The 21,807-nt window shown below is 39.3% G+C and overlaps 1 protein-coding gene across 1 annotated transcript in view; it reads left to right on the forward strand.

Annotated features, from left to right (window-relative positions):
- CNTNAP2 (contactin associated protein 2) overlaps positions 1-21,807 on the forward strand; it is a 1,035,266-nt gene that overhangs the window by 940,846 nt on the left and 72,613 nt on the right. The window contains exons 17-20 of the mRNA XM_042044203.1: positions 2-220; positions 3,334-3,570; positions 15,189-15,434; positions 16,930-17,063. Coding sequence (XP_041900137.1) covers positions 2-220; positions 3,334-3,570; positions 15,189-15,434; positions 16,930-17,063 — 836 coding nt within the window. The remainder of the gene's footprint in view (position 1; positions 221-3,333; positions 3,571-15,188; positions 15,435-16,929; positions 17,064-21,807) is intronic.

The following is a 21,807-nucleotide window of genomic DNA, read 5'->3' on the forward strand; positions in this document are numbered from 1 at the left end:
GCTGCTACAGAGGTCTCCTTTTCATTTGATGTCGGAAACGGGCCGGTGGAAATCGTGGTGAGATCTCCCAACCCGCTCAACGACGACCAGTGGCACCGGGTCAATGCCGAGAGGAACGTCAAGCAGGCCAGCCTGCAGGTGGACCAGTTACCCCTGGAGGTCCGGAAAGCTCCAACAGAAGGACACACACGACTGGAATTGTACAGCCAGCTCTATGTTGGTAAGGTGCAGAGGGGGCAGCCGGGTTTTGCTCTCCCGTGCTGAACATTCTTTGACTCATGTCTTGCCAGCAGCAGTTAGTGAATGTGGGAAGCTGTGCTCCTCGAGCACTTGCATGACAGCAAAGCAGGGGAAAAAAAGAAAAAGCGAAAAAAAGAAAAAAGAAAAAGAAAAGACAAACATGTCCATAATTACAGAAATACAAAGATCAACTAAGAGAAAAATACTGTGTGTTAGAAACTTGTCCTTTTTGTCTTTCTCCATCTGCATCTCCTGGCTGAAAGTGCCTCCAGAAGACTGCAGTGGCAAACTCCTTTTTTGCTGAGAGTCTCTTCCCAGACACACACTTTTTCACCACAGAAGTGAAAATTTCTGCAGAGATCTTGCCAGGACTGCATGTGCCTGCAGTGCCCATCCAAGCCTCAGCAGCACTTCCAGCCTCTTTAGATTTGATCATTGGCCATGCTTTTGCATTCACAGCTCTCACAGCACTCTTTTCCCTTTAGTCCCGTGGGCTATTTACTCATTTGATGTAGGAAAGCACCACATTACACAAATGCATTCCCTAGAACCAAGTTAGTCCAGCTGCTTTCTGGAGCTACTGGTTTCCGCTACATTTTGGGCGGGCTATTCCAGCAGCATTTGTATTTCTCTGACTGTTAGCCGCAGGGCTGCAAAGTGCTGACATGCCAAGTGTCATTAGCTGGAATCAGAACTGCATGAAATGTTGAGCAAAGAAGCACTTTCATACCTCTCTAGATATCTGTTAACAAGAGAAGAAGGAAGGGGAAAGGGGGGAAAAAAATTCTTTTTTCTCCATGTTAGGCAGCATTTAAAAACTCAAATGAATTAAAATGATGTTTAAAGCCTTCATTGCCTTAGTAATCAGCCCAGTGTCACTGCAAACTGTGTATAATGTGTCACCAGATGTGCAGGTGTTATTTACAAGCTCAGGTTCTCCTTTGCTGCTGTGATCCCAGTAAATGGCGCTTTCAAAATAAGCTGAAAGATTAAGTTTGTTTAGAAGAGGAACACTTAACCTTTAAAAAAATACCAAGCCTTTTGCTGTAAACAGGAAGAGCTGGATTTTTTTTTCCTCTAGCCTGAGTTCTTTGAGAATTGTTGATAATGACTATTTCATTTGTTAGTTTTAAATTTACTGTAACACCAGCAATGTTTTGAAATATATAGTACCTTTATTGCCAAAAAACGAATGTCACAATCTGCACCAGATTTTTTTCTTTCTGAGTTACATCTATTTCACGCAAGTTGGTGATTGGAGCACACGTATCAGAGAACAGCTTTAAACTTTACCTGGAGTCAGACTTAGAATGGATTTGAGTTGGAGTGCTCAAAATGAACACCTGAATATTGGGGCCATGGAGGGTAATGCTGAACAAGAATTCTTTTGGTACCTCCAGTTCCATTTTCTGAAGAATAAATATCTATTCTTTAGGTGAGCAAGAGGGCCTGAGGGGTGATGACTTTGTGTCCTAGGGGCTAGGACAGTCACTGAGAGGGGAAAGAAGGTTTTTCATCACTGCAGTGTATATGAGTTTATGTAGAACAGAATCACACCAGAACTCCCTCTGCCATGTGCACTCAGCAAAGACCAAGCCTTGCCTGCTCCTACTCCAAATCATCCAGTTACCAGTACTCGATTTGAAGCAGCCCTCTCTGGTTTGTATTTAGTCCTCTTCCCCACTTAAGGTAAATATCAGCCTCTGTGCTCTTTGGTGATGAGCATTCAGGTCTCCTCAGGGATTCTCTGGCACCTGCGGCACTGCAGCAATCAAAGAGAGGAGGGATGAGCAGAAAAGATGCCAGCACTCACTGTTATTTACTTGCATTTTTTTAGTTTGGGTTTTTTTGATTGTTGTTTCTAATCCAGCCTGAGATAAGACTTTCCTAGCTGAAATCACATTTTTTCAGAGAATGTTTACTAGGGGTGCAAAAAGGACAGTTCTTATCAACTGCTGTAAAAATCCATCTCAACCCAGACTGTCAAATGTAGTTTTTCAGGGCTCCATCCTTCAGTCTGTGCTCTGATAAATAAGCAGTATACATGATGTTTCTTGGAAGGTAACATGAATATTTCCTATTGTAACTGAGAATGGGGATTTGACTCCTTTTTTCTTTGCCCATTGTGGCTTTGAAAAATGTAACACTGCATAGCATATTATGGCACTATTATTAGCACTCACCATTACTAATCATTAGGAGAGAAAGGCTACACCTTAACAGTTGAGCCAAGCCCATTTCTTCCACTGTGTACTAGTTTGAAAACAAACCAGTGGGAGGCACCAAGTCAGAATAACAATTTAATGGGGAAATTAGAGAAAATGGAAAAAAAAAAATTAATAAGAGAACACTGGTTCAAACTGACAGAGTCAAGACACAACCTGACTCCCTGCTGTAGCAGTCCGGTAGAACGTTGGCTGCAGTCCTCTGAAGCAGTGATCCTGTAGAAAAAGGGTCTGCTCTTCCTCAGCGAGTCCAGTGGTGGCTGTGTAGCTCCTGTCCTCTAGAAATCCAGTGGAAAGGTTGTGTCTGGTATTCAGCATCTCAGCTTATATCCACGATGGGATGCTTGGTTCCTCCCTCTGGGTGGAGCATCTCACAATGGGGTAATGAGTCATGAGGCAAAGTGTTGATTAGGCTCATTAACAGAAGATAGTCCGGAGGGAGTTATCCCTGAGTCAGGTGGCAGGACAATGATGGGCAATTAACAGAAAGACAGTCTGGGGGGAGGAGGCAAGGAAACACTGCCCCACCTGATTTCAACAGCTCCTGAGGATGGTAATAGAATGCACTGCAACCCAGGACACACTGTTATCTCTAAAAACACTGAAGTTGAAATAGAAGGAAACCTTACAGTGTAGAGCTAGAATCTCAAACGTCTAATCAGTATAAAGCAAGCACTCATAAAAAACTATTATTTATGCTTGCTAATAGTATGATATCAGGCTAGGTTTCACTGATTTATTGTCATTAGGACAAGGCAATTCCTTGCCCTTATAAAGAAGTTACCACAGACTTAGCAGGATATTTCACATAAAATAACAGCAATAAAATCCATTCAGTGTTGTCTCACAGTTCAGCATTCCCTCTCAGGTGCTGCAGGAGGCCAGCGAGGCTTCCTGGGCTGCATTCGTTCCCTGAGGATGAACGGGGTGACACTGGACCTGGAAGAGAGAGCGAAGGTCACGCCCGGGGTGAAGCCTGGCTGCTCTGGCCACTGCACGAGCTATGGGATGTACTGTGCCAACGGTGGGAAATGTGTGGAGAAATACAACGGCTATTCCTGTGACTGCTCCAAAACTGCCTACGATGGACCATTCTGCATAAAAGGTAAAAGGCTTAGTGCAGGAGGCAGAGTCTGGGGGAACTCTTTGCCTGAGGGGAAAAAAAAACCACAACGGAACTGATGCTTCAGCATTATTAATTAGACAAGTAAATCCTGTTCAATACTTCTTGCTAACATGTCCAATTATACACCCATGTGTATATTTAAATGTGATTATTTAAAACCATATCTCTTATTAGGACTATATGTTACCTGTTTAAATCAAATAACACAACAACAACATGCATCGGGAATACCTGTAGTAGTTACAGATCTGGCAGGCTGTATTCCATAGTCTTGAACTGTAGAACAATAAATTCCAACTAGCACAATGTCATGGTAAGTTCTTTAGAAGAAAAACATGGATTTAAACAAAAGCTACCCAGTCATTCAAAAGTGTAGGTATGACATTTGGGTTGAATATCTTATATATTGGGAAGCCAGCATTTGGCTCAAAAATTTTATCCATCTGTTAAGTAGATCAAGTCTTTTAGTACCTCAGACTGGGTTAAGGATTGAACCTGCTAGGATAAGGGAAGGCACAGAGCTCCCACATTTATGTCAGTCCTTTTAAAATGCCTAAAATATGTTCTGGATTTCCAGAATCAATGATTGTAAGAGAACAATGTACTATGGTCTGCATGAGAAAGAAAGGCAAGGAGCAGGAGGAAGAGGGATCCAACAACAAAAAAGTGAGAATAAAAGTACAAATTTTTTTCTTCTTTTGACTGTCTAATCCACTGCTTTTCCTAATCATTTTTAAAGCTTTCTCAAAGTTTCAGCTAAAAATGTGAAGGCTCTTCTCATCAGTAACCCTGGTGTTAAAGAAACCTCTTGCCTCATAAAGTGCTCATCTGCTTTTACATTCCCCTCTGAACCAGGAATCCTGCAGGCAGTCTAGGTCACCAAACACCAGAGTCCCCTCATGAAGCTAACTTGACAGTAGGGGACAGCACCTGGCCTTTGATGTTCTGGTTTGCAACTCTTTCTTAACATCTTTTTCCAAGTCAAAACCTGAGAATTATTTTGCAGATATCTATACTCTGCTCTCTTTTAGCCACACTTAGAGAAAACATAAAGTTTATGACAGAAATAGGCAGTCTTTTTACCTGATTTTGTGTTTTGGACAGCGTTTTCTCCCCACACCTTCATTTATATCTGTGTGTATTCACCCGCATTTCATTCTATCACAGCAAAACTTTGTCCATTGCTGACATACTGGACCACCCTCTTCTAAAAGCCAAGGGATTGTTTTCACATCACCAAATATTCACATCACTGGATATGGATGAATCTCCGGCATGATTATTTTATAAATTCCAATAAATATGGTGCATTTCTAGTGCAGCCGAAGGGAAGCAGCTGCTTCTCTAGGTAATGGCTTCCACTGTGCTTGCATGCAGGAATTTCATCAGCTTTCACCATGCTGTATTGCTTCAAAGGCCAATTATAAAACATGTCCATTCAGTTCAGGACTGTACATACAGCGACTCCTGAGAATGTGAATACAGTAATTTCAGTTAATTTAGCAAATGTTTTGTCATGAATAACGGTAATGCATATTTAGTATTTCTGTTCACTAATGCAGTTATATGGTAGAGGAAACCCATTCAGGCTGGAATTGGGTTAATCTCTTACAGATCACGTGTTTACTCAAAAAAAGAAAAGGAAAAGAAAAGAAAATTGCTGCCATGCCATATTCACTGAATTAATTTTATAGCTTTTTCTGTGTTGCCAGAACTCACCACATTGACTTTTATTTGTGAGGATTTTGTTCCTCTAACGGATAGGTAAGCTCCAACCTTCCACCAAAACTAGCTCTAAGCTAAAGTGTTTAGTTTTTCCTGGAGGTGGAGCTAGCAGAATAAAAACATACCATTAGGGGAATAACTGAGCACCTAGCACATACAAACCCTGGTTTTGGCTGGTCTGTAAGCACTGCTGTAGCAATGGCAGTAATATCATGCTATGTTATACTCTTCTCCTTATCAGAGTCCCTGTGCAGCCAAGGGCCCAGGGCTCTAACAGGGATTCTTTGGGCATGCAGTAAAACTTGCTGTGAGCTGCTGCTGGGCAGCACTGGCTCATGCAAAGGTACTCTAGGTAGTGCAGGGATGTCTGTGCCATACGGTGTTGTGCCATTTAAACATGATATCAGATCTCTGCTTTAAATATCAAATCTGTTCCAGGCTAAAAATAACTCTCTAAATCCTTCAGATCTTATGTACAAGGTGCAAATTGCCAATTTCCTATCTGTTAGTACTGGAGACTGCTGTACTCATCTAGCATATCCCCAAGTGTGATTTAGTGTGGGTGAGTTCATGAGGCTTCCCTATAGAAAGAACAATGGGACACCGGGGAAAAAGCTAGAGGATGAATTACACAAAATAGACTGGGTTTGGAGCATCCTATGATCAAAATAATAGTAAAATCTCCGTAACAAGCAATGCTGATAATGAGTTCTTTAGAACAGTTCATTTACAGCCCATTACATTTACATTGTCAATTTAACTTGCATTAAGCGTTTTAAATCAAGTAAAGCACTGGAACAATTTATGTGTGTTGTCAAGCTTCCTAGACTTGAGAAAGAAGAGGGTCCTACATTTTCTTTCTAATAGCAGCTCCTGGAATCTTGTACTGTGTCCTCTTGGTCCATGAGACAAGAATGAATGTATTATCTAGAAATAAAGAGCAAACATACATAACAACTGCAAAATAAGCACTGGCAAAACAGCAAAGTATATTTTAGCTTAAAAAATATTTTAAAATTTTAGAAAAATTGGAGAAGTTTTTTGGAAAATTTTTCCTGTAAAATAAAAATGTCACCTAAATTATATTTTAATTTACTTTGATGAAAATATCGTAATTCTTATCTTTCAATTCATTTTTTCATTAACACTGTGACACCTTCCCCTCTGTAAAAGCACTGAAATGCCTATGAACATGTTTTCAAAGAATTTTGTTCTTTATAATGTAAGAGTTGAATACTGCTCTGTCATTTTTATAATCAGCACCACAGTATGCTGTTTGTTGCTGTAATTCTGGGTAAGTCTAATATGAGGCAAGAAAGAGTATTTTCCTTTGTCACCTTCACTAGGAATTCACATTGGCTGCCAGAAAATAACAGGGTTAGTGCTTTGCAGGATAGACTAGGACTAGGTTTCATTATTTCACTCCTCTGAGTAAATAAATATTCCAGGCCAAATAGATCTGTTGGTTTGATAATCAGTGGTGCCTGACATCCGATTCAAACCAATATGAGATATTAACAGAAAAACATGCCACTCAGCTGAAGTGAAGGTGGCACAATATAACTCTTAAAACATAGCACAGACTTCTCTTCCCATTGATTTTAATTTGCCACAGGAAACTTCCCTTATCCAAAAGCTTTGTTCTGATATTGAAATCTTACTTGCCCACAGTAAACTTTTTGGGGTTGGTTGCATACTGAAAGTGCTAGCAGAAGTGATGGGAAAATCAAAGGAAAAAAACATTGCTATAAGGAAATCACCATACAATGGCTCATGAGTAATTAACACACCTCACAATAAAAGCAGGCCTTGCATGTTGTGGATTCTTTTGCTGATGAAATCCATCCTTAGAGCCACTGACTGATGACTGACAAGAAATTGCATTGTCTCCAGCCTTATTAGCAGCACATCACAATGTGATTGATGTTGTAGTGGCCTGGAAATCACACTATTATTTTACAAGGACAAAAAGAAGTACAGAAATGCAGTCTGGCATCTATTTTAACTCTATTTTTGTTTTGTATTTGAGGCATATGCAATTGGTTTTACTTCTTTCATTGCTCAGAGAAATTGTTCTGAGGAATAGCTGAAGTGTTTCTGCTGTCCTGCAGATTGCTTTCTGACCTTTCCCTGTCCTTTGTTTAAGCATAAATTCTCTTCTGTTTTTCTCCCACAGCTGTCCTATCATCTTAAGAGCATTTCTGAGAAAACAATTAATTTTTGTTCCTCTAAAAAACAAACTCTTTCCTCCCTTTAAACAAAAAAACAGCAAAGGTCAAATGTAGGGCACGTGGCAGCATTTTGATATGGGACATACCCCAGGGAGAAAACATTCCTCCTTTGGTATTGAAATGCAGTGGAACAATAGTAGGAGAAGAAATTGCATCCACCAGGAGTGAGGCCAAAAAAAAATTTAAAAAAAAAAATTAAATGGCTGGTGCCATGACTCCTGTGCCTCCAGGTGTGCTGGAAGGGTAAATTCAAAGCTTTCCAGTTTCTTTGCAGTTACTCAATTTGCATTAACAAGGAGATGGTATATGCTTTTTTCTTTTCTTCTTTGGAATAAAGCTCAGATCCACAGTGTGAATTCTTGCAATCCTTAAGACAATGCCCAAAATGAGGTCCTTCATATTTGTTTTTATATTTGTATGAACCCTGAAAGCACTTACAAGTAGTATTGTCACAGTCACATTTCCTTCTTTTCCTGCTCTCTTCTATCTCTCAAAGAGAAAAAAAACAGCTTTTTACTAGGCTGAATGGATGCAAGACCTATCAGGGAGCAGCAGCTCTGCCCCCTTCCACAGACTCTGAAACTGACACTTGATCACCTCCAAATTCTGCCCTGGTTATACTCATTCAATTCCCTTTATTTTGCTGGTTGCAAATGCATTGCATTGTTTTGCTGAAAACAATGGTGAGGGGATTGTTAGAGTGGTTTAAGGTAACTAATTTCTTAGTTTTCACAGTTCAGAATCACAGAACCCAGAAAACCAAGGCGACATTTCCTCCCAGACCCCAAAAAATTCTGCTATATGCAACATGATCATGATCTGTTAGCTGAAAGATACATGAGAAATTTTCTTTAGGTTATTAATGGTAAGCTCCTACTTCGGTAAGTCTGAATGCTGCAGTCAGGCTTTTTTACCTGTAGATCATACTTCAGGACTCAGATTTTAGCCCCTATTGAGTAAATATATATACTCACAAAAAATACATATACTTTGTAAAGCTATTCCATTTTTCAGTTGTGTCAATACTGCCTTATTAAACATTCACAGTTATGCTCTAGTGCTTTGAAAATTGCGCTTCAGTGCAAGAATTCTTTCACTGGAAAAAAACCCCCATGTTCTTCTTTTCAAAGAAAAACAAACCTTCCCCACAGTAATTGCATATCTTAAAGAGATAGCAACCTGATTAAAAACTGAGCTTGACAGCTCACTTATCATCCATTATAAACTACTCATAAAAAGCACAAATTCCTTATTTTATACACAGAAAGCAAACAAATCAGGGAAATAAGTTAAAAATAAAAATACTTATTCCTGGCTCAGAAAATGTGGTAGACTTTCTTGGTCAGACAATTAAAATAGGCCTGCTTTAGTGTCACTGCTCACTGAATGCAGATGTCTTACAAAAGTTAAGTAAAGCAGCCTCGGCAACGTTGCTGGCTGCTGCACGCCTGTGCAAAGGCAGCTGGGAGGTTTGAGTTCTCACACCAGACACCCATGTGCTATATTTATACATCTGCATGCTGCTGAAGTAGTTTTGGCACCTCACAAGATGATAGGGCATTGATGCTTACAATAACTCTGTAATGTGAGAAGATGTTTTTATTATGGTAATGCAGAAAGAGAACGAGATAATGAGGGCAGGAAGGATCTGCTCACATTTAAAGTGGAGACCTGTAGTACAGGACGGAATTGAAGCCAGACCTCACCTACTGAGGTTTTTACTCTGAATACTGTGCAATCATCAAATGACAGTCTCTAATATTTCTCAAACAGCTCTTGCAAACCTGCAAGCTTTTCTCTGGGGTTACCTAAAGAGAACCTCCATAGACTCCCTGGCAGAAAATCATGAAATCTGGTCAGTTGTACACTTGACATTACATTTGCTTCATCTGTCCAATTTTATTTGATGGTGGCAGGGGGAAGGTTGGTGTTAAGGTTTTTTCTTTTTAACCATTATGGATATTTCCACTAGAAATGGAACTGGCTTTTCATTTAGATTCAACAGAAAGTTGCCATTCCCTTACTCTTGAGTCTTTTGTCCCAGACATCAGATCAAATATCTATAATACTTTCAAATCAGTACAGAATGAACTGCAACTGCAACTTTCCTGACATTTTTAGGCTTTCTGTGGCATGCACACTTCTGTGCAGATATAGGAAGGTAGAACAAAAGGCACCTGCTTTACAGGGCTATTACAAAAGTGGGTTCAGAGCTCAGCCTTGTTTAAGCATATCAAACTGCTTCCTGGCAGAATCTACCTGTTGGCATTGACTAGGGAGGGTTGGAAGTGTAATGAATCAGGTGACTAAACCCCATCTCCTGTGGCACTCATCCTGTTCTACTGAAGGTAGTGAGAATCTTTGCATGGATTTATGATCACACCCCATAGTTTCACTGGTGCACCTTACTTTGTATATCCCCTGATTCTGATAGTTCAAGAAAGCCTTTTTTATACTGAGTACTGATACATTCATATAGAAGAAGCAAGCCCTCACTAGCTTTGTATTCTATTAATGTCCACAAGCAATCGCTGTACTTTGGTGGAAAGTTCAAACATGCATCACAAATTATTAGAGTAAGAGTAGACAGAATATGAGACTTGAGGATGTAGGACAATAGCTTTAAATCCCCACTTCTCAATTTCACATGCTAAATGTGCCTGAAGATAGAATAAAACATTGCATGAGCTAACCAAATAAACTATGAGCATTATCACCTTCAGAGCACTCAGATTCTCTCCCAGATCAACAGCTGTGAGATTCTGGCCCTTTACAGATGCCCTATGGGCAGAAGGTATTTCAGCAAACAAGTCTTAGTCTTTGTGACAGCAACCTGGAAGTAGCAGCAATTTTAGGTGCTCCCTTGCACATTTTTTGCCATATGATGAACAAGCAAGCTCTGGTTAATCTATATTCAATATTCATAACTATATGTAAAATCCAAAAAGAAAGGAAGTTATGCAAAAAGAAAGAGGATTTATTCAACTGTCTACCTTGTCTGAAGAATCTTTGTACATGCATCAAGTGTTAGAACGTCTCCAGTGACTGTCCTTGCTTAGGATTGTGAAAAAGCTGCTTTTCACACCCAGAACTCCATGCAGGGAAGACCTATCATTGAGCACTGGAAAGCTGCATCTCAGAGTAATGTAACTTACTGAATCTGAGCAGGGCCAAGGAGGCATTTAGGGCCTCCAGATGGGACATGCTTACAGCTGTAAGAACTCATTTCAGTCAGCTTTGTGAAACAAAGAGAGTCTTTTCCTGCCCCAGTTCTCATTTCCTTTTCCAGGCTTCATAGTTGTCAGGATTTTGTCTCCAGCTTCTGTAAGGCAGGTATACCCTGCCCGTTAAATAAATACGCCTGTTAAATAAATAACCAGAACTACTTTCTCCTTGGTCTTCAGGTGAAAGATGGCAGAAATCAGGTCCAGTTTACTTGGAAAAATATGAGATGGCAGTTTGAGTCAGTGAGAGCTGTCCTGCTAAAGAAGGGAGATTCCACTTCTCACAATGCCACTCCTGAAAATGTCGTGTGTTGAAACTGGGGGGGTTGGGGTTGTGGTTTGGGGATTTTTTCGGTAGCCCCACAAAGCTGAAGGTTCTTTATTTATTAAGAGTAATGTATGGTACTTGATTAATGATGATTCCTATTAACATTCCTATCCCTACTGTCAGCATAGAGCAAATTTAATTGCTGTAAAGACTACTGAGCTCTGTATCTCTTATGCATATGCACCCAGATAGAATATCTTGCTGAAGTTTTGTTCAGCCACACCTGTGCCATGCTGGCAGTGTTTTTCAGAGGTGAGAAAAAGGTTATGGAGAAAGAAGACAAGTTCTTTATGTGTCTGACTTTATGGCTAACAGAATTATTATAAATACTTAAGAACAGAAGAACCAACACTAACATTTCACTGCTGTAAAAAACAGTAGAGGAGAATCAGATTCCTACTTGCATTTTCTTAGGTCTACAGCACCGCCCCTGAAATGTCATGAGATTTTGCAAGTTTTGTAGGAGAAGTGGGGGTTTTTATTGATATTTGGCTTTTTCCTCCAGTCTTTCAAATCTCCTGATCCCAGACAGAATGAGAGTGTACAAAAACAAAATTAGCTGAGTGAACAGAGGGAGACTGTGGGGATGAGCAAAGAATCATAACTTTCAAAATAAGTTTGTCAGTTTTGGGTACATGTGCATTTTCTGTGGAAGTTTTGGATCAGCTTTTGCTTCACCCCTGTCCAAATTGAAGCTGGACAGTTTTGTAACATACGTGCAGTTCACACTGCGGACATGCACCTTGCTTGATAAAATTGTTTCTAACAATCCACAGTTCCTGTTCTGAGTTCCTCTACAAAGCCAGCCCAAAGTGTTTATATTTGAAAAGTCTGTCACCAGAGAGTGACTGCAGTGCATATTGGTGTAGAAATAGGTATTACTTTCTGAGGAAAACAGGTTACCACCACATTCATTTCCCTAAGGCCTCCACCTTGAAAGGGCGGTTTGAAGAGCAGCCTTCACTATGCCTTATGCCTGATGTCCCAAGAGTCATCTTTTCAGATAGCATTTCAAATATTACAGAAGAAAAAAGAGTTGTGCATGGAAACTTCCTTCACATTTCAGCAGCAGGGTTTGTGCTGCATTTGACCCTCTATACTCAGGCAGCTCAAATGGTTTTCTGCATGAAGGGCTTCCATACTACTTCTAGCACAACTTCAGGAAGATGCTACACTTGTGACCTCCAAGTAGGTAGCTTTCTCATTGATCAGCCCTCAGCATTTCCAAGTCATCATATAACTGCATTCAACATAGAGAAAATTATCTTTTAGCTATTTTTAATATGTCCTAATAGTTTAAACAGCCTGCTCCTGTGAGTTGCTAAGCACATTGCAGTTCTGCTACAAGGATTTCAGCTTCTTTCAGTAAAGAGCATAATCACATGCATCAACCTCTTTGATGAGCTGGAACTTGAGAGGATTCAGTATCTTCCTATTGAAGGCTCAATACACTCAAAAAGCCAAAGTGAACCTTCCTCTTATCCTGCCTTTTAAAAGAGGTGATGTGAATGTGAGGAGAATTTCAAGTTTCATTACAATACCCTGTATGCCTGTAATAATAAAGCTACATTGAAAATTATTTTCTCAGGGAAAATCAAGTTAAACATACAGAACATTCTTTGCTCTGTCATGAAACTCTTTTTGAAAAAAAAGTCATATAATAGAGTATTGAGAGTTGGAAGGGACCCACAAGGACCCACAAGTTCACCTCACAGAAACACAGAATAATCTGAATATTATTTCAGAGAGCACCATTTACTTAAAGCTTTCTTTGTAGTAATGAACATTTAATAAAGCAATTTATAACATTTACAGCTCTGGAAAAATGCTTTGCACTGTTTCCAGTTAAGCCCCAGAGCAGTGCCGAGGTCAGGACTGAAGGTCCCAGTATTCCCAGAACGTGAGTCCCTGGGCAAGCACAGAGCCAGGCAATTCCAAAGATTACTCCTACAGTGAAAGGCATGACAGGCAGCAAACAGGCTGAAGGCAAACATAATTTTGCATCAGTGTGCTGTGTTCATGTGTGGAGCCTCCACGGGGGCTGCTGTCCCCACCAGCAGTGGCAGTGTCAGGACCTGGCACGGCCGGCAGCTCTGCCAGCGCCACAGCTGCATAATTGGTAGAGCATCTGCCCCAGAAGCAGCTTGCATGAGCCACAAGTGGGGGCTGAAAAATAAATTAGTGGTCATAGGGATATTTTTAGGCCCATCTTGCAAATACTTGGAGCTACTGCTTTAGATTTTTGTGTGCTAAGGCTTGTTTCCTACACCACTGTTAAAGGTAGAGGGCATCACGAGTTGGGGAAGTTTTTTCATGACAGGGCCCTTCACTTTTAATCCAGGAGCACTAAAGTCGATACTACTGCAAAACATAGTTGTTAAATGAAATTGCTTCTCCCATAACTTTTTCAGGTGATTTAAGTTCTCCCCTATAAAATTGCAGTTATAAATCCATCAGAATGATCAAATTATTTATAGCACTTAGGGACCCAGCTTGGCTCTGTGTTTTATATGTCCATATGGTCACAGCAACTGTGATATTTTGGATTTGGGAGAATTTTCATATGGTAGCAAAAAAAAAAAAAAATAAAGCTTTTCCAGCAGTAGGTGTAGCAAAATTCTGGAAAGAACCATCAATATAATTTTATAATTCTACCTGTCCTCTTACCAACTCTCTGCTCAGCTACTCTCAATGAACTCTGCAGGCTCTTTCCTGACTTGCTCTGTGCCTGTGTAGAGCTTGGAAAATAGGCACCTTCCTTCATGTGTTTTGAGATAAAGCCTTTGCTTAGAATTGTGTGAAGACTCAAAATGCTAAAACAGAATAAAAATAAATTTCTTGTTTAGATGGTCAATTTTTCACAAAACTGTGGCGACTTTGTATCATGTAGAAAAGTAGTAAATAATGAAAGCCTTTTTGTTTAAAGACCATTTATGGCTTTAAGCATTTCATAGAGCCCTTCTTTGAATACAGTACTCTTATATTATGATTATAATATTTTTAATCATTATTTAGTATCTTACAAAATGTTCATAAACACATATTTTTAATCAAGTTCACATATAATTTAAAAATTTCCTTTAACAATGTTGTCCCAGACAGCACGGCTGATCCAATACCATGATGTCTCCAAATGAATGACTGCCATATGAAGTCAGTCAAGCAATGCCCATTGGAGTAGGTGATACCAGTGTGGCCAATTGTGCAGGAATTCCTGTGGGAGGTTATCAAAGTCAGTCGTTGCTGCAAGAACATCAGCCTGGAATTATGATTTTAATGTTAGAAAAGAGGCAGGACCGCATTATTATGAGAAGCACTACTAGTGCTTTTTCAGCTGAAAGCGTTAATTCTGCCAAAAGTAGGTTTATTTTCTGTCAGGAGTGTTGGAACACCACATCTTGTCTCAGATTGGTTTGAAAACTTTTTCTAGATTTCACCTCCTGGGATCTACACTTCAGGTATCTCCTGCCTCTTGTTCCCTATTGAGTCATGCTCCCTAGTTAATTTTATCTCCCCTGAGGGCATTGTCATTATGGAGCTCTCATGAAGGATTGTGTTAGCTGTGGATATCTTACAAGCATTGTGTCCAGTCCTTTCAGGGGCTGGAATTGCCATTATTCCTTTGTGAGGTCCTTCCAAATCTGCTCAAATTTGCTGGTCAGAACTGTTGTTTTTCCTTTTCCTTGACTGTTGTTTGTTTACTGTGTCCCTTAAGCCACTCTTCCTTGTACCTCCTTCCTTGGAGCATTATCTACCGCAAAATTTCAATGAGAATAAATTTAAATCATAATTATTCTTGTCTGTAGTATTGATATGAGATATAGGCATAGGCTTTCTGTGTGCCCCAAAGGAAATATTTCCTTTGCTCTGTGAATCCAAGTACCCAACAATAAAATGGAGATTGCTCTTTCCATTCTCATAGGAAAATAGTGAGGCTCTTGACCTAAATATTGTGCTTAAATAATGCAGCGGTAGAAACATGCACAGATTAGTACTGATCAAGTCACAGTAATATGTTTCAACCAAAAGGTGTCGGCACATTAAATTTACCTTTTTTTTTCCCATCCTTCTTTTCCTGTTCTGTTCAAGACGTGGGAGCATTTTTTGAAGAAGGAATGTGGCTTCGTTACAATTTCCACTCCCTAGGGACTAGCGTGAAGGATTTAGTTAGCCGGACACTTTTGAGTTCTGCGGATCCTGAGATCACAGCACCTGACCTCAGCTTGAACAAGGAAGAGCTCAGCTTCAGCTTCAGCACCACCAAGTTCCCTTGTGTCTTACTGTACGTCAGCTCCTACACCCCGGACTTCATGGCTGTGCTTGTGAACCCAAGTGGTAAGCAACTGCTCCGGGATCTCTCCATTGAAGGCACAGTTGACAATAACAGGCTGACACTCAGGGGAAGCTCTGAACTGATGAGAAAATCTCTTCACCCTTGTCATGTAAAAGTAGAGCACTTAGAAATCTGAACCTTTATTCTGCTTCTACTAGATTTGGTACTCATGCAATTGTTCAGTTTTGTGGTGTTTCTTTAGCCAATCCTCCCTCACAAAACAAAACTAAACAAACAAAAGTAACCAAAAACCTGCTGTAACAGTTGGACCCATGCCATGAACCAGCAGTATGGTGGAGACAGGTAGACATCCACATGACGGCACCTGAATAGCTGAACTCCTGGCAATATCCCTAGTAGTCAGTGAAAAGTGTCATGTACTGTTCTGAAAATCTGGATACTCACTGAGGTGACTAAAATAAGGAAGCAGTATAGTATATAATGTCCTGAACATTTTGGTGGTGGTTGAAGGTTGGATATGGACCATTTGCTGCTACAGTATTAAAACTGTATATAAACTGAATTTACTTCGATTCCAAATAGTGCCTTAGTGCCCCATGAAAGTCATAATTAGGATGATTTTACTACTGCTCTCTTCTATGGGATAATACGAGTATTCTACATGCCACTCATTTTTTTCTCTTCATGGGGAAGAAAGGAGGTGCATGAGTGAAATCCAGCATCACACAACTAATCTATAGTTATAACGGTCTAAGTCTGCTCTTTTGGGCCAGAATATTTCCATTTTTCATCAAGAGTGGGGGCTGCATTTCCCTTTCCAAACATTCTTCCTTTTAATCAAATATTTAAATGTGTTATGAAGAGCAGACACTTCACTTTTGTTTAGAAAAGAAAGATCTGGTCTGGCAGTATGTTATGAATATCAATTAACCACTCCTGACTATACTTTTCTAACAACCTAACCTGAGGTTTGCATTTCACAAAATAATACTAAATTTCCATGGAAGTCCAGACGGTCACCCATCAACAACAATTAAACGTGAGAGCAAGGAAGTCCCTTGTGTGAATTATGTGTCAGTGCTAATTTGTTGTAATTTTGCCTTTATTCAGTGCACGTCAATGGTTTGTTCTTTAGAAAATGTTATGCTTTGTACAATTTTGAAGAATTTTACTGCAGCAAGTATAATAATCTCAACAATAAAGTGTTACTCGATGTACTCAGTTTTGTACCAATTGTCCATATTGTTCAAGGCATAACTCCAATTTGTTTGGTTTGCAGTCTGGAGTGTTTACAAACACTGTGGTTTGGAGATGCTGGTCATTGTCACACTTCTGGGTTATAAACTAGAGGCAGTTTCAGCCCAGTAACTTTATAATGTCAAACACCAGCTCTTCTCTTACTGCAGAGACCAGCTATGAGAGCAATTAAGTGTGAAATGATAACAGCTGTATGTGAAAATAAAGATGGGAAAATAGCTGGTGAATAAAGATCAAAATACCTGAGGGTGCTTTTCACATTTTTTTCTTTTTCGCTAGGGAATCTGCAAATTCGGTACAACCTTGGGGGCACCAAAGAGCCATATAACATTGACATTGACCACAGAAACATGGCCAATGGACAGCCCCACACTGTTAATGTCACACGGAATGGACGGGACATTGTACTGCAGGTCAGTTGTTTAGTTCCATTACATATATCTTGTAGCATTTTGTTACTAGATGGGTCTCCAGTCCTCTGAAAAGATCGGTGCAATTTAGAAAATAAAAAGTACAGTAGATTGGGTTCTGCCTGCAGATCACACTCCCAGGAGTTAATAAAAGCTATTCACTCCCTCCCTTGCATCAAGTGATGTTGTTATGAAATCCTCATTTTAGTGTGATGACAGCTGGGCTAATACAGGTGTCACTGTAGATGCCTGAGGGCATCAGAGACATCTGGGCTGATAGATAACGTGGGACTTAGGATAAAACTGTGCCATTCTGGAGCAGCAGCTGGAAGCCAGGAGGGATACCCTACAGCATCTTAAATGGTAGTGAAGCCTGATGCAAATAATATCATTCCGTTAAGTCCTGAGTCTGCAAATGAGAATGTCTTTAAATTTAAATTTACCCTGCAGTCCAGTGAAATCGCAAGAGCAGTTTTGCAAAGCTGAGCAGATGCTTAAGTGTTTGTGTGACATGAGTCTGGGACAGAGAGTATTGTTGAATATCTTTGGCTTATTTAGGTTTTGGTACAGCACAGGTAGGAACTTCATCTCTCCACATATCTCAGTTTACAAAATTTTCAGATAGTATAATGCTATTTTAATAACTGAGGGGAGTGCTGCAAGAAGCAGTCAGTGTTTGCAGGCAGCCTCCTTTCTCTCTGGTCATTACAGAACTCTCTTTTCATTCCCTGGTTGTCACATCTGCAAACATGGAGTTTGCAAGCAGGGTATAAGAACAGTTTCGTCAGCAGGAGTCAGGTGGATAGGATACATTAATCTGGATTTGTTAGTTCAGAAGAAGCAAACCAAAACCAGTAATAAATGAAATATAAAAAGGGGAAGTTTCCTTGGGAACCAAGCCAAAAGGTGAAGGATAGTACCCATCACAGTATTATCTACCTAAAGATTAAAATATATATTCATTAAAATCCCACAACAACTATTGTTTCAAGGTATCAAAAGGAAACTTTTCAGTGCATTACAATGTCATTTGACTGAGGCTGGCAGTATTTAGAGTAACACTGAATGCATTGAAGTAGAATTATCACAAAATTATTCAAAAAATGCCAAATAACCGAAAAAATATATACATGATACATGCAAACTCTTTTCAGGCTGTTGGATGTTGGGGGGGATATATATTGATATATGTGTCTGTCTTGCACGATGTTGCATTTATTTCTCCTACAGCTAAATGGAAGCTAAGGAAGACGTAGAGTTTAGTGTCCCTCTGGTGTTAAACACTTTTATTTTGGGGAAGTATGGCATGTTTCCTATGGAATCCTAGCTGGATGATTTAGGCAGCTGTAAAACTAAATAAATTATTTTCCAAAGGGATCGGAGGAGATACCTTGCCCCTTTGGAAAATATGTACTGTTAAATGTTGCAGCCTTGCCGCAGCTCACCTGAATTTGGTTCCCAGTGTTTTATGAGACCACTGCCTATCTAGGACTTTGAAGAGCCAGAAACATTTTGGTTAGTGTTTCTCTGCTGGGGTAAAATTTTTTTAAACCTATTTCATGCGCTTAAAGTGCAGCTGGTTTATGTAACCAGAAAGGAGATACATTTGAGGCTTGTTACATGAGGTGATCTGTCTGATGCACATGCAAGAATAGGGAAAGAAGGGACCCATACAAAGCAAATCCAGAAATCCTATCCTTACAGTATCCTGAAAGAGACTATTTCTATCAAATTTTGTTTATTCACCATAAGTTTATTTTATTACTTATATCGTTACCTTCTGTTAATGAGAGAACTAATATGAAAAGAAATGAATCTCCTAAACAGATTGTTCACTTGAAAATTATTCCTGTTTTCAAAAATGAACTCCTCACAGTGTTTGAAAATACAGAAGATATAAATACAGTTTTTCTCAGTATTCAGAGTACAAATCATAAAGTATGAGTTTTCTCTTGCAGATCTGAGCTATGAACATTTGAGTAGACTTTTATTTCCTGCTAAATCCTTCTCCAACCTGATGAGCAGCTGGTTTGCTTGCTTTTAAAGAAGACAGCTTGCTTGCCAGGTGCTATTGCTCACACTTCCACATCTCTACATGGCATAAAAGTGTCACAAGAAGGATTTATTTCTCATCAAAGCTTCAATTCAAGAGCACTCAGTATTTTTGAGATCTTAACAGCAAGTTCACACTTAGAATACCTGCCTCTCTAACTTACTGAAATAACCCTGTAGTGCCAGAGAGATTTAAAAAATCTGAAGCCAGGCAATAAATTGCTACCATATACACTGTGTGAACTAGAGTTTTATCATGATTCTCAGGACTTTCACTTACATATAAATATGAAAAAAGACTCATTAATGAACTCTATGTGACTTCACCTCATGCTAGCAGACAGGAGACCACTGATTACATACATAAAATCAGAATTTGAGGTGGGATTTGAAATCAACATAGCCACAACACTGTATGTCCATAAGGTAACAAAATAAGCCCAAGAACAAATATTTAGTGTGAATTGCTGTTATGATAATTGCATCCCTATTCCTAACATGGCAGTCAAGACTGAAGGTAGCAGCAAAGGCTCTGTCAAATGGTTTTTATATTTCAGTTTTATACATTTACTGACTGCAGACAAATCAGTAGTTAGTTCTACATGAAATAACAGGCTCTCAATTGCGTTGCCAGTGGTTTCTCAAGGATAAGATTAAGGCTATGCAGTCAATTTACATGCCAGAAAAAGCAAATTACATAAATTCAGGAACAAAGATATGCTTATTTGCTCTTGTTTCCATGAGGTGGACAAAATTAACATTTGATAATAACAGTTCCTATCCCTCCCCTCTGGCAAAATACCAGATACTAGTAACCATGGTGCACCTCCAAGGCTATATTAGTTCACCTGTGGCAAGAAAAAGCCCAGACTGAGGATGGGGAATGCACTATTCCAATAAATGACATTTCAAGAGCTGAGCTTTAGGTTATGGAGGGCAAGTTTTTCTTTGTTTGATTTTATTAAAAGATTTCATGCTTCAGCAGGGTATTTTACATATCATAAAAACCAGATCACTCTTTACCAAGTGTTCATGGGTGATTAACAGTATTCACACATCAGTAAAATCTTCTTTGAAGAGAGCCAAGGACAAAAGCTCCCTAGCTGAGGTTCTGATCCAAAGCCCATTGAAGTGAATGAAAGGCCTTCCATTGCCTCCAGCAGGCTTTAAATTGTACCTTAAAGAGCAGTGATAGTTGCATCCTGTGTGCAAGATTCATACCTTCTGCTTCTTTGCATGTCCCCAGAGTAAAATGGGGATGGAGTCTGGATCAGAGACTTTTCTGCTCTGTTGCAGAAAGGTAGATCAGCCTGCTACAAAGAAAAATAAAAGAAAAAAAAATGAAAAAACCAGTATGATATGCTTTGAGAGTTAGTGGAATAAAGCTGATAGTCAACAGACTTAGACTGGACCTCTCAGCTTCCTTACTTGTACATTCTCAACAGGTCTCTCTCCATCCCTGCTTTAAAGCCATTTCTGGTAATGGGTTATGAGTCGCAGCTTATTACACCTTCTTTGTTCCTGAGAAGGATTATACCTGAGCAACTTCTTCAGGAATCTGAACAAACTCTGTCCAAAACTATGAGTATGCTTTCAGGAAAACTATCGGCAGCCACTGCTCATCTTCTCAGAAGGCCACACAAAAGGATGGCTGACAGTTCTCTGTTTCAGCCTTGGACAATATGTCAAAATGTGATGGAGGGGCTGTACACAACAATACCATACATTCTCAATATTAATTGCTGACTTTGCACAAAATGAGCTAAATTATGAGGCTTTATGGCTAAATCTTGACCTGAACTCAGCTGAAGCTGAGAATAATCAGAAAATGTGTCTGTACAAATCTTCATTTTCCAACTTCACAAGAGGCAAGCAAGAGTATATACCCATCTGTGTGAAAAAATGGTCAATGAAATATCTGACCCTTACCCAAGTGAAATCAAGAAGAAGAATAATTTTTTCAAGTCCATTTCCATTTTGAGCTCTGCACTACTTGAAAAGAGATAACTGCAAACTCCTAGATGCTTTAAAAATATAAATCATACAAACTTAATTCAAAACTATTCTGAATTACAAAATAAAATGGTAAACATCATAGCAATAAAATGGATGGAGCAAGGCAGTCTGTATATAATCCCCATCTTAAAAGCAATGACTATATCAAAGATTTTATAATTGTAGATTAAATTTTGTTCTCATTAAAGGGAGTGGGAACTTCCTTATAGATTTCAGTGAGGCTATAATTTCATCTCCCATCATTATTGATGCTGTAGAATTACACCTAGCTATTGTATTTCCTATATTTTGAAACCTCAACAGAATATGATCACTGTTTGAGCTGTTGCTTAAGAGAGGCCATAAAATTCCCCAAATTATTTTCTGCAGCTAACCCAAAAATAATGATAGCAGTAAAATAAATTTTCTAGAAAGACATTTTATCTAGCTTTAAAGACTTCAAATGATAGAAAATTTACCATATCCTTTGGCTATGTCTTATGCTGTGTAAGTACCATCCTTGTAAAGAATTTTCACCTAATTTACAGTTTGAATTATGCAGACTTCAACATTTAACTTTGGGATCTTTGTGTCTATACTTGATAGATGAAAGAAATGTTTAGTGTCAGGTGTCACTCCCCTTCACACTTTCTTAGAGATGCTGATTAAAACATCTTTTCATCTTGTCTGCAAGATGCTA

The sequence above is a fragment of the Corvus kubaryi genome, unplaced genomic scaffold (assembly GCF_017639235.1).
Source record: "Corvus kubaryi isolate FWS band 111438036 unplaced genomic scaffold, C.kubaryi_AGA036_p1.0 37398, whole genome shotgun sequence".
Taxonomy (NCBI): domain Eukaryota; kingdom Metazoa; phylum Chordata; class Aves; order Passeriformes; family Corvidae; genus Corvus; species Corvus kubaryi.